Source organism: Rhipicephalus sanguineus, chromosome 1 (assembly GCF_013339695.2).
Source record: "Rhipicephalus sanguineus isolate Rsan-2018 chromosome 1, BIME_Rsan_1.4, whole genome shotgun sequence".
NCBI classification, from domain to species: domain Eukaryota; kingdom Metazoa; phylum Arthropoda; class Arachnida; order Ixodida; family Ixodidae; genus Rhipicephalus; species Rhipicephalus sanguineus.
Window position 1 is genome coordinate 144,101,403 of NC_051176.1, and position 13,585 is coordinate 144,114,987.

Below are 13,585 nucleotides of genomic sequence, written 5' to 3' on the forward strand. Positions count from 1 at the left end.
TTTTAAGCCTACAATTTGATTTTTATGTGAAAATGGAACATGACTGACTGCAGAAAAAAATATTTATTTTTCTTTCTTGGAATGCAATACGGAGTACCTTAGAATTATGTTGCGTGAACCTGACACATTTGCAGACAGTCTGTCATAATTTGTGCCTGAAAGGGATATCTTCAGCAGTTTTATTTGAATTTTGACAGCCTAATTAAAGTCAATGAAATGTATTGACTGCAGCAAGCATTCTCATTTAGGTGTAAGAGTCTAATCAAATGCATTGCAGTGACTTCTGCAAAAAATGTTCTCCACCATTCTCATGTACGTGCTTGGATAGGAGCACCCCAAACTGAGGTACAGCACCATAACATGGAAGGAAGCAGATAATTTGCTACACTGAACGGGTGAAACTGGTATGAAGGATCAAAAGAAAAAAGCCAAACTGGCAGATTTTTGGATTGATGCATTCATCAAAGCAGGCACTACCACAAGCATGCAGCAGCCAACCTTTCGTATCGCGAAAAATTGCATAAAATCGGTTTTTTTGAAAATCGCATTTTCAGTTTCTGTAGACCCTTTTCTATCAGATTCCAAAATATCTTCACCAAAAACCACGTAGAAGTGCTTTAAAAAATTTGTTACGCCTGCCACGGTGGCGAAAGTTATTGCGGAAATCGCAAAAAAACACTGATTTTCAAAAAATAATAGCTCCGCAACGGCGCCACCGTTCGCCGATATTTTGGTCTCGTCGGAACGAGCATTTCTCCGTCTTCGAATTCCCCGCCTCAGCTGGCTCCTCCCTTCGAAAACAAGCGCACAAAAAGCAAATGCCCGAAGGTCGTTTCGAGGCCTCCGATTGGCCGCGTCCGCCATGTTGCCCCAGCGCGCCTCGCCATTGGTCCGATGCGCGCTTCGGGGGATCGGGGGATCGTCGGCTGCTGCCATGGCTGCTGCTTGCGCTTCGCGAGGTCACGGCTGTCGAAAGTCGCGGTCTTTATGACGCGTTCGCACTCGTTATGTGTTCACGGCTCGAAGTCGACGATCACGTAGAACTTAACTACGTTTTAGTTAGGAGCTGCAAGCGGAAGCCCGATCAGATTACGATGGCACGCCGCGCTCGTAGCGAACGTCGTAAGCGCGCGTCTCGGTCCGACCCTTTAGTTGACTCGTCGGATCAGCGGTTGGAGGTTCTGCTATCAACACTTCGTACGTAGTGACGAAGATAATCGCAGGACGACTCCTTGTACTCGCGACCACGCATTACGTACTTTGAAACAAACATCGGGCACCGCGGCCGGCGCGTCTACTGCTCGGAGTCGTCGCTAGGCCTAACTCCGCTCACGGCGCCGGCGTGCGAGGCGAACCTCGAACTTTGCGGGCAAGAACAACGCGTTAGAGGAACCGCGGCAGTGTGCTTCTTCGTAAGCAACGCAGCGCATCGCCCGCCGGCTCCTCGGAACCACGGATGATAATTTTACGCATCGGCAGCGGACCCCACAGCCAAGCTCGTCGCGCAGCGGCCGCGCGTCGGCGTTCCGAAATGCGAGACCAAACACGTTGCGCGCCGATTTTTCGTCGCCGCACCTAGGGATATTGCGCATCGTCACCGAATGCCGCGACCCAGAACATCGCGTGCAGATTTCCCGGACTCCGCGGCCGAGCACTTCGAGGTGAAATAAAGCACTGTTGATGCAATTTAGGCGCGCTTGGAGCCGTGCGTGGTATCGCCGCAAGCTCTCATGAATCATCTGAAAAAAAAATAAAAGCCTCGCAGATAACCGTGTTCGCCGCAACCGGGTGAATTGTGAAGCGCATCACAGTCGAGGTTTACAAGTGAGCTTGAGTGAAGCAGGGAGATGAATTTACATCTGCCCAATTCGCATCTTGAATAAACAGCTAAGGAATTTCTATTCCCCCAATGTTTTGGCCGTAATTGCCTGTTATTTAGAGGAAGGGATAGGCTGTCATGATGAGAGCCACTCTTAGTATCCTATAAAAATTATTTAATGATCAATTGCAATAAAGACTTAGTGATAGCACGAATACAAGAAAGCTGGCAAAGCACCACAGCATATGGCCTAATCACATTACAATATAACGGGCAGCCGAGAAAAATTTTCTGCACTTGAAAAAGGCTACGAATCGATCACTAGAGAAGATGGAAAGGCGGCAAAGAAAGAGAGTGCCAAAGGACACCTCCAGTTATGCTGCAGCATCATTTTAGAACTACATATGTGCTCAAAACTTTCAAACGTCGTTTTCTCAAAATGACTTTTTTGGCTACTGAGGCTGCTTATCCCAGCCATATCTCTGGAACCACTCATCGAATTTCCATAAGTCTTTTTTTATTATGTACTTGAATAAATTTCCGAGGGGGTGACAAGCCCATTTTTTCAATATATTGTGTCTGTTATTTATTATAGTTAATCAAAATTTGATTGATAATATCCTAATCACCAACACTAAGTTTGATGGTCTGCTAAAACTTTTCAGCAAGGAAATTCAAAAAAAGGGCTCTGTTACCCCCTGAAGTATCAATCTGGGAATCATCACAGTTAATTTCACAGTTCCAGTACCTTTTGAAAGTTCTCCAGGCCTGGGATAAGAGAACCATGTGCATTATTCTGACATACTGCCATAACTTGAGAACCAGTGAACATAACTTCATGAAATTTTGTAATTCTTCTAATGCTTTTGCTGTGAGTCTATCATGAAAATTTCATTAAGATATCTCAATAAACAAAAAAGTTGGTATCCGAAGGTAGCCTCCCCCCTTAGACAGAAAAAAGCAGTGCAATGTTTATGACATTATAAAAGCACTGTAGAGAAAAATAGGCTAAGCTGTTCATCAACTACCTATCTACAATGCTTTGGATTTTGATGGCATCTGCTCAAGCCTAATTAGTTTATGCATAAATACGGATGGACCATATGGCCAAATCCTCAACTTGGCAAGCTTCAAAACCTTCCAAAGCTGCAATGACCTGCATAAGAAAAAAACTTCAATACTTCAAATCCTGTGATAACGCTTTGATGTACAATGCTGAGATTAAAGCATGAAATTAAAGCACTTTCATCTGAATTTTCTCTTCCAGTAGTAACCTTATTACTGTGAAATGAATAAAAAGTAGTTTTGGAAGAATACTTTATCAGAATAGAACATGATTTAGCATTTCTGGTTGGTATGATCTTTAAGTTTATTCTGTTTGACAAAAAGATCCCATTGTAGTGGCTTAGCTGCTACGGTGGTGTGCTTAAGCACAGGGGTGCAAGTATTCTGATGATGGCGAAATGCTAATAAGTGTCCTTTTCAACTTCAAATCACTATCGGAGGAATAAGCAACATGCAGCAGCCTTCCTGGAATGGCTGCTTTATGCAGCTGCCGGCACAGTGACACAAGGTTTTGCTTATGGTGTCTTGGCACTGGCTGGCTTCACCAGATACAAAATCACCATGCGACCATGTGTAAGAAGAAAAAAAGGAAAACACAAGCGCAGCTCAAACAAAGCAACATCCCGATAATGAACGATAGCGGCCAAAATTACTCGTCTTGGTCATAGCATTCTGCACTGTAACATTCTTGCAGGATCCATTGGCTGTATTACTGAAGATTTGAATAGCGGCTCGCCCCCCCAAAGCCACCAACCACTCCCCCACTCCCCAGCAGCATTTTTCAGCACGCGGAATTTTTTAGGCCGCTGCGGCGAGAAATGAATCCATCACTTCTACCCGCACTCCATTCTGCACCTTCAGACAAAACTGGAATGTGTTTGAATGATCGCTTGCTTGAGCATGCCAACAACGGGCACTGTAGAGTACTCTACGCGAGGGGGCATCTTCCGGAAAGTCATTCATGGGACGACCTCCGTCCCAAGACAACAAGACGAAGTATCTCCCTCCCGGCAATGTTCCTTTTTCGGGAAAGCGGATTCCGCATCCACATTTTGAACGTGAAGGGCATTCTCTCGCATACAGTGTGCAGAACTCAACAATGCAGCCTTTCAACGAGGGTTCTGGTGTCGACTAATCCCCTCTGGGACGTTGTAAATATGCGTGGCCCCCCAAAAATGCACTGCTGTGGCAGTGACATCTTCCTTCATACGCCCGCATCACGTCGCTAGCACCGCCAATCTGACAGGCTCGCCTCGCCCTTTCCTGGGGGTGGAACAGAGGTAGTCCCATATGTTCTTCCCCTTCAGGGCATCATGTGGAGACTGTTGCCTTATTGGACAAATGAAGTGAACAATGTTTTCCCAAGCAATCGTCCGAAAGACATTTAAGCCGGGCTTCGGCCCGCTGGAAGAGGCATCTGCTACCAATATGCAATCAAGTAAACATCTCTTTACTTTTTATCTCCCAACATCGCCATACGTCTTCCTCACTGCTGCCTCGAAGGCTCCTGGCCGGAAGGCGACTCCTGGCAGTGCCCAATGAGGCCTTTCAGCAAAGCTTGACACTCGATCGTCCCACTCGGTACATCCAGTGGAGGTTAAATGACCTTGGAAGGGCGTTCTTCGAAGTGTGCATTGCCTTGTTGAGTGTGACGATAAAAGCCCAAATTGATCGTCGTCACGCTCCCAAGAGTAGAAGGGAGATTTTTAGGTCTGGGCGAATAGTAAATTTGAGGTTCGAAGCGAATAGTGATTTGGTTGAATAATTTCGAATCGAATAGTTCGAATAGTACTCACCAGATATTATAAAGAAAAATTGAGCATTTTTGTCATGACCCTTGCACAATATTTTTAAGAATTGGAACTATGTATGAGTGAATGTCACTTTTTGGTTTGAAATGAAGTGGAAGAAACCTTGAATGGGGGGGGGGGGGGGTATCAAAATTTGAATAGCAGTAGGGTGCAAGTTTTAAGTGGTACAATACGTTACAAGTTAAAAATTACTATACTTAGCGTATGTAAGCCCATATAACACGCTGTTAAATTTTTAAAAGCATGCACTTAACCTTGAAGTGTGGCTTCGTGGCAGTGCCGACTTCCCCTGGCAAGGTGGTTTCATGGTACAGCAACCCGACGCTGCAGTCAAACCATCTTTACAGGGGTTTATATGCGGTCAAACATACATACATTCGTTCATTTCGAATACTTCGAAATTTCGAATAATACAAATTCATATCGAAGCGAATTTGAACACATTAATATTCGTTCGAATATTCCAAACGTCCGAGTATTTGCCCATCCCTAAAGATTTTATTCTGACCCGAGGAGTGGGGGACATTCAGGAAAAAAAAAAGTGTATCAATAGGACAAAACAGTGTGTCTATAGAAGGTCCATCCTTATGAATTTTCAATACGTGGAGCATTCCAATGCTTTGTTTGAGAAAGGGTTATATACGCTCACGAGCTGCGAAGTAAGGTCTGTATTTTTTTTCTACGAAAGAGCAGACAATTGTGAAATGGGGAAAGGAGAATCTCATCCCCATGCTCTCTCTATCTCCACATATCTTTGCCCTTTTCTACTTCCCTATGCACATTTCCAACGAAGCCTTCTTCGATTATCCAAGGTAATAGGTGTGAAGACAACAGACAAGAAGAGAGAGAGACACACATGAAAGGCTTCTTGGGCACCGTCAAAGCCCCCTCGGGGCTGCTGTAAATATGCGTGACCATCCTCCCCTCTGTCCGATGACCGCCGTGAATTTCATTCACCGGAAAACGACACCAGGGGGGGGGGGTGTGGAACCACAGTGCAGGCTCTTTATCTTTAGCAAGGTGGCATCAGCTGCAGCGCGATGCCGACTTAATTGCGGTGCTGCCTGCTGGCTGCTCAAGCGACGTTGAAAAAGGAGACAAGCTTTTTTTGTTGTTCTACGAGGAAAAGAGAACATCAAACGGTAGGGAGGTGGTTGCGTCGTATCGGGAGGAAGAACTTAGCCATCGAGGGAGGCTTTGCGACGTAGGTCGATCATTAGTGAATTGGTTTCGTGTGCACATGATTTCCGAAGTCTTTTAGATTAGGCTGAGGCTTGATACTGCTTGATACAGATGTTTAAGTTGAACGAAAAAAGCAACGTGACATTAGCGGCTCCGTTTTCTCGGACGGTTTTGATAACAATGAAAGCACGATCGTTCTAGCTCGCTCATATTGGGTCGGGTACTTGAAACTGGTGATAGCAATTACAGCAAAATATTTACCGTATTATTTTCCCATTTCCGAACATTTACTGCTCGTGCAGGTACTTTTCACCAGAGTGCTTTTTAAAAAACACTGGTTCCTTTCTGTCACGTTTCAAGCAATCACTTCATCGCGCTACATGCGATGAGAGAAAGAGGCTGCAATAACTTGAAAAATGCAGACCTTAATGCGAAGGAATGTGTCTTTGCCTTCTCGCCCCCTTCCCTTAAGTTACTGCGAGCGGTGCATAATCCCCCCCCCCCAAACCGAATTAAAGAATCGCCTCCCCCAAAGAAGGTCCCTGGATTCGTCCCTGGCTGAGACAGCCTAGTCGCTGGATCATTGAGCATCCTGTCCTGCTCTGCTGAGCAGAAGGCTAGTCAATGAGTCTTATCCTTGGACAGCTCTGATGCACCCCTAGCCTGTAGGGTTGATATCCCCTTTCTCCTGAGAGCTCTAGCTGCTGACTATTAATTATTCAATGCTCTTAATACTTTCCTCAACCTGTCACCGTCAAACTTGTGTCTCGGATGTTTGGGTCTTCTTTTGAGGTGTCCCTAAACTTTCACCTGTTAATTTTTTCACTTAACTGAAAATTACTTATGGCAGTGTTGGCAGGCGTACCCGGCTTTTTATAAACTCATATTTTTGCTAAAGTTTTTAGAACTCAGACATATGCCACTAGGGGCAGCTCGTGTAAAAGTTCATGATATCGATTTAAGAAAGGTGAATAAAGCAAACTGACCTGGTATGGTTGTACTTTATATCTAGGGTGTAAATAGGTTGCTGAATGTTCCCATTGTTTCTAACACTGCGTTGCAATATTTTTTTTACTTCTCAAAAAATATGCAGACTTCATGGCGATTTATAAAACGATGTTTTGTGCACACGATATATATATATGTTTTACTTGTGTGCACAAGTATGAATACAAAATAGAACCAGATTCACCAAAATGAGATAAAGGCCAGGCCAGTTTGCTCAAATTTTCATTATTAAAAATAAAATTTTATGGGACCCATAGAGTGGTAGGACCCACCCACTACGTTGACGCAGTGACTTTGGCACTGCACTGCTGAAATTTGCGACGCCATGCAGAAACTTTTGTGCCTAGCTTGCCTTGGTTGTCCAATAAATATCCCAAGGTAGTCCAAATAAATTTAGATACACAACCACGCCCGGTCTATAGTTGTATCATTTTGCCACGTAAAGTGCAAAAATGTGTCGGGTAGAGGGCACTCGGTTAATTAAAGAGCACTCGATGCTGCCGAATAACCTCGGCACATGCAGGGCATCCTGGTCTGGAAACTGGAAAGGGAAAATCCATATTATTTGTAACGGATGTTTTAGGGCTGCACCCGTGCCTGTGTTCAGCGTCATCCCTCGCGCGCACTGTAACCGAGCGAATGAACACAGCGAAAGATGAAAGCAAACGCGTAGCGCGCGCCGAGTGTGGCAAAACAGGTGAGGAGAAAGGCAGAGTGCCGCATGAGACTATGAGATGGTGCCATAGTATTAGCAATCTGAGCCTTCAAAGGAGAAGCCTGATCATGGCCCGATTTCTTGTTCAGGTCGTGCTAATTTTTGCAGAGCCGTGCTGTTTGTGTACTCGGCAGCATATATGCCTTAATGGCGACATGAATCCGAATAGGATGAATTTCGTTCTGCCTACGTAGTGAAATGAGGCCGCTCACCATACAGCCAGAGGAAACATCAAGGGGGGGGGGGGACCCTCCCCAAATTTTGATGGAGGGGGTGTTTTACCGGAAATAAACTAAAACTAGGTGTTTTTCTCAAATAGTCAAGGTTTTCAGCAAGTCTCCTCCTCCCCGAAAAAAATTCCTGGCTACGGGCCTGAGTTGTGGCTGTAGATCACGCCGTTGAAACAAAGGCAAAGCGCCGTCGCCGAGAATCAAGATCCTGCCGCTCGCGCCGTCGAGGCCGAAGCTTCTCGCCGCCACCGCCAAGGTATCCGCGAAGTGAAAAAAATCCACGCATCTCCACGAAGTGAATCATGACGAGTGGGCGAAGCTCTGGGTATCGTATGGGTGCGTATAGCCGTACGTTACCCAAGCGTTGCCCCATATAATGTAAATTGAGTGACATAAAGAGTCGACGACAAAGGTAGGTCCTAAGGTCCACAATGTCCGAGTTGAAGTTGCCGACTAGTATAAAGGATTTGTGCTTGTAGGTGTTTTATATTGTTCTGTCACGATTATTATTCATATTTTTCGTCTATTGTAAACCTTTTTTTTTATTCACATACATGCATATATGTAACGTAAATAGGTGGATAGCAAAACGGCGCGTCGTCTGCTACAAGCACTTCCGGTTCTAGGAACCGTCAAGGCACAGCTCGTTGTTGCTTCAAGTTGTGTGCGGTTCAGTGTAATCGGGGAGGAGGCAAGATAACTGGTAACAACCACGTGGCAGAAAGTACGCGTTTTCTCTCCGATTACACTGAATGGCACACACCTTGAAACAGCGAAGAGCTAGGCATCGAACCGAAAGACGTCATTTTGCTATCCACCTATTGAGTGACATAAAGAGTCGACGACAAAGCTAGGTCCTAAGGTCCATAACGTCTATGTTGAAGTCGCCGAAGTATGAAGGGTTTCTGCTTGTAGGTGTTTTATATTGTTCTGTCACGATCTTAGGTGGAGAGCTTTCATTTCCCCAAGGGGACGGGGGCCGCACTGGCTCTTCCATCATTTCTCTCTCTCTCCACACACACAACGCACACACGTATATATATATATATATATATATATATATATATATATAGGGCGAGAGAGAGAGAGAGCCCGACTTCCAAATTAATGAATTTAATACAACTTAGTCTCTTAGGCGCCGACACCCCTATATCATTATTAAGATATCTAGTAGGAGACTCTAGATTTATTTTTCAATTTACACAAAAACATCGATCCACTTCATAACGCCTGGCTCAAAGCGAAAAAGGTCATATAGGCTGCTACTCGCTCACTGCATCGCATAAAATCGATTCTGACAATAGTGGGACATGCCGAATTTTTTTATTGACATGATTTTTACTTTGGTTAAAACATGCACCAGCTAGGCAGGAGAGAATGGGCTAATGCTGGCACAGGAAGCTTTCATTATGCCAGTGAATACACAATTTAAGATTGCCAAAAATAATTATCAGATGGTAGAAAATGCCATTTGCTACCCTAGACCTAGTGCGAAGCTGGGTTACGAATTTTTCTGTCGAAGGTTGTTTTCTGGACAAGTATTTGAGCTGCTTTTAGGTCACCGAACTGGTAGTAAAACCCTTTGCTGATAAATAAAAAATGCGTACCATCTTTTCTCAGCAACTTTTATGGGCAGGCATGTCGAAGTGTACCTTTTTGTAGACAACTAGGAAATTACCCTTTTTTTATTGGAGAGAAAGTCTGTGCGAAAACATTCCCCGACTGATTGTGTCGGGATTGCTTTGTATTCTCAGTAGCATTTTTGTTTTCCGAAAACCAGTCACTACGTGATTCAAGACTCAACATATTCTGCACGTACGTATTCTGCACGCCAGAGGGGGAGGGGGGCTCTGCCCCCCATGAAAGCGCCCGGGCGGGAGGGTGGGGGCCCCAGCCCCTCGTGCTCTCCGCCTATGTTCACATTTATGATTAATGTTCGTCTATTGTGAACCTTTAGTTTTCTATTCACACACATATGTGTTTCGGCTATAGCGACGACAAAGCTAGGTCCTAAGGTCCATAATGTGTACGTTGAAGTGTGCTTGTAGGTGTTTTGTAGTGTTTCGTCGCAATTATGATTGATATTAGTCTATTGTGAAACCTGATGTTTCGATTTTACACGGTGCTGTGCCGTGAGCACGAACAACAACGCACAACGGAAAAGCCTCGACCCTAAGGTGCTTCGCCCCTAAAACCAGATAACACTCGCAGGAACTACGGGTCCCTCACTCATTAGCCTAGCGACTCGAAGGCGAAAGCTGTCCGGCTCCGGCGGTGGGCGCTTTTTATTACGCCAACAGCGAACACCGGTTTTTTTTTCTTTTCTCTTTCTATTTATTTATTATTATTTTGTCACGCGAATGCCGCAAACCTCAAACAGCTGCAAAGACGAAGTGGACGCGAAGTGGACACGACAGTAGCGCCACCTAACGTCTGCATGGTGCCTATCGTAATAAATAAAAAAAAAGTGCCGGTGTCATGGCAGTCATGGCCGGCGCTTCGCCGCAGTGGCATGGTTTAGCTTAGGTTACTTGCGTTCCCCGTCTTTACTTTAACCTACGATTACACCATTCCCGACTGCTACGGCTGCATGTTGGATTGCAAGTTTAAGTTATCTATTATGCGACCTTGGTATATTGACGATTCTTAACCGAACGCTGTCTTTGGAGCCAGAGATGTTGCCTTTACTGCGTAGAAGCCTTCCCGTAGCTGCGAGGCTGCGATGCAGCTACTCGCCCCGTTATGTTGCTTGCGCCCAGCGCATGCTAATTGTGGACTCCCCTTCCGACAGGAACACTATAAGAACTCACTATGATTTCGGCCATCGAAAGAGGAAAACGCCCAAGCACGAGTACTTCACTGGTTTCGTGCTCATGCTGTGCACCATCGCTCTTTTCATCGACTTTGATGAGTAAGTGCGCTGCTACTCCTTCGGTTTATTCTTTTTTTCTTAATACTTCCCACTTCTCTTAACGTCCGTGCCTTCTCGCACGTATATATTTAACTACTATTTGTTATTTATGTCATTGTTCGAAAGGATCAGGTGTCCGTTTACGTTATGAACATCACTTCTGCGGTATATCTATGTGCAAACAGCGTCAGTATGGTGCTATTTTTGTTTTATGATAGCCGATTGGTATACAGTCGTGGCAGCACGTGTGCGCGCATGCGGGATACGATACGATACAAGCAAATAACATTTGTAATTGTATATTGCAAAATCGGTGTTCTAATATTTTTATCTGAAGCGTCACACCGGTCATACCCCACATGCGCTCACATGTATTGCTATTACTCCGTTAACAGGCGCACCTTTTCAAGTATTCTGAACTAGGGTGCACATGCTAAAGTGCTCTCTCTCTCTCTCTTTTTAAAGCCCAGGAAAGCCCATACACTATCACACATCAAAGGAAGTCGGTTCTTGTATCTTTATGATCATGTCCTATGTGCACACACAAAATGTATTGGGTTGTAAATTGATTAGTATATTTCAATTCCCACGTAGCCTCCAAAATTCCATCCAACCATCATGTGCTCGTATCTTCCACTTCGGCTAACATTCATTTTCGCTATGTTAACCTGATGGCTCGCATGACATGACTGAAATAGGAAGCTTTTGTTTCATTAACTCTGCTTCGACAGGACATTCAGCATTTATCTCTGTTATGACCGAGATAACTGTGTTCGGTAGTCCATGGAATTCTCAAAACTCTATGCCATATCACCACAGCTCAAAAGAATCTAGCTTTTTCTTTCATAATTTTGCATGGTCCATGATTAGAACCATTACATTAGCACAGGAAAGACCAGGTCATTTCCTGTGCTGTCATTTCCTGTCCTTCATAATCTTTGAAAGTCCACCCATTTCTGCCTTTCCTAGCACTATATTAATTCTGTAGAGCTACCATCAGCATCTATATATATATACTCTGGATCCTAGAAAAATGTGTCCTACAACATATTATACTACATTATTTATGTGAATCATCTGAGCTTCGCCTGCTGTCATGGCTTTACTCTTTTTTTATGTTTGGAGAAAGACTAGCCTACTCATTTTGTTTTCAGCGTAACAGATATGTGTTGAGCCTTGCGAGGTTAAAGGAGCGCTAAGGACGTTTCTTTTTTCTTCATGGGATAGCTGCAGATTCAATAATTAGGCTTTGGGGCATCAGTTCCTCGAGAGGGCAACAAATATGTTACATTTCAATGCATTTTTTTTTGTTCGTTCTGTGTTTGTGTCCTGTGTTTCAATATTGTGCTGTTTGACAAGCTGTTCCAACCAACCATAATGAACCAGCTAACATTCCTAATTGAGTTCTGTTTGAAATTTTGTGCTTTCAGGCTTGGTGAAAAGGTGGAGGATGGGATTGAGGCAGTTCGAAAGTACTTTCGTGTGTCCTCGGAAAGTAGTGTGTCACATCCTGGTGGTAGGGAGGGTGAAGAGGACTCTGATGTTGAAGAAACAAAAGGAAAAGGCAAAGGAAAGAAAAAGAAAGACAAGCCTGGGTTTCGTGACCGAAAAGCAAGTTGATTGCTTATTATATAGCAGAACTGAATGATGAAACCAGCAATAAATAGATACGCCTCATATGCGCAACAATGTACCATTCCTACCTCTGTGGATTATCAGCATGTGTAATTTGCATTTTGTTCCGAGGATATATTGTCAACTACCATCTGAGGCAGATTGTAGCACTCTGACTGTTGATTGACAATTTCTGTGGCAGCGACAATATTGTTTCCAATTTTGTTTATAAATTTAACTGTTACTGTTCATGTTTCCTTTTTCATTACTCTCTATTGCATTTTATTAGCCTATTTTTCATTTTTTGTTTTTTCACGTTAGGAGGCACTGCTGTTGTGGACAGACAACTTGCCCACGCTGTTCCCCCACTTTTCGTCCATGATGAGTATTATAATGCTTTTACGAATGTAACTGTAATCCTTGAGCTCAGTTGCTTGAAGCACTGAATATCACTTACGTGTGTGAAATTTAAACACGTAATCAACTAAGTGACAAAAAATCACTAATTTGTAAATTAATTTACAGCACACACTGCAATTTACGAATTGTAGCTGGTGAGTTTGCAAGGCATATCAGCTTTGAACAAATTTTCAGGGTGATGCCACACTTTCGAGATATTTATTCCCAGAGTGTGCAACGATATGCATAAGTATTCTAGTTACTTTTGTGCTTCAGTGCACAAAACAGTGTTTTCTTTAAAAAGCAACTGGAACAACATTTTCTTCCACGTTTGGTGGTGCATACCTCAAAATCTGTGTCACCTTAAGATTTCATTCCAAGTGGATATACCTTGTGAGCTCACAGACTACTATCAATTAGCTGCAATATGTACTGTAACATTCATAATTACAAAATTAATTAGTCAATATTAGTTAATTGGTCAATTATGAATTTTGATTTCATGTGCAAGTGATAGTCTCCACATCGGGTAATAATGAAAACAAGAAATGGTTCATGCGGCTCGTATTTTTTTGTAAGACACAATTTAATGGAGCCAAGGAAAGCGTAGGCGACATCATTTTTAACTGTAGTGTAGGGATTGTGATATAAATGGAAATGAATTAAAATGGACGAAAAAAGCACCTTGCCATCGTTGGGGTCCAGACCCACAATCTTAGAATTATACGTCCGATGCTCTACCAATCGAGCTACAATGGCAGGCGTTCCCCCACCCACTTTGTTTTGTATATTTGCACGTGCTACGCGACACTGCCTAGCAAAAAGAGTGTT

At 43.8% G+C, this 13,585-nt stretch overlaps 1 protein-coding gene across 5 annotated transcripts in view; it reads left to right on the forward strand.

Annotated features, from left to right (window-relative positions):
- The first annotated feature begins 10,297 nt into the window (after nt 1–10,297).
- The window catches only part of LOC119399422 (calcium uptake protein 1 homolog, mitochondrial), a 40,544-nt gene continuing 37,256 nt past the window's right edge, over nt 10,298–13,585 (forward strand). For 2 of the 5 annotated variants that reach the window (XM_037666244.2, XM_049416863.1), the window contains exons 1-2: nt 10,299–10,741; nt 12,172–12,352. In XM_037666244.2, coding sequence (XP_037522172.1) covers nt 10,506–10,741; nt 12,172–12,352 — 417 coding nt within the window. In that variant the 5' untranslated portion in view covers nt 10,299–10,505. Of the gene's footprint in view, nt 10,746–12,171; nt 12,353–13,585 lie in introns of all 5 variants that reach the window. The other 3 variants (XM_049416871.1, XM_037666249.2, XM_049416870.1) reach the window with 3 other exon arrangements.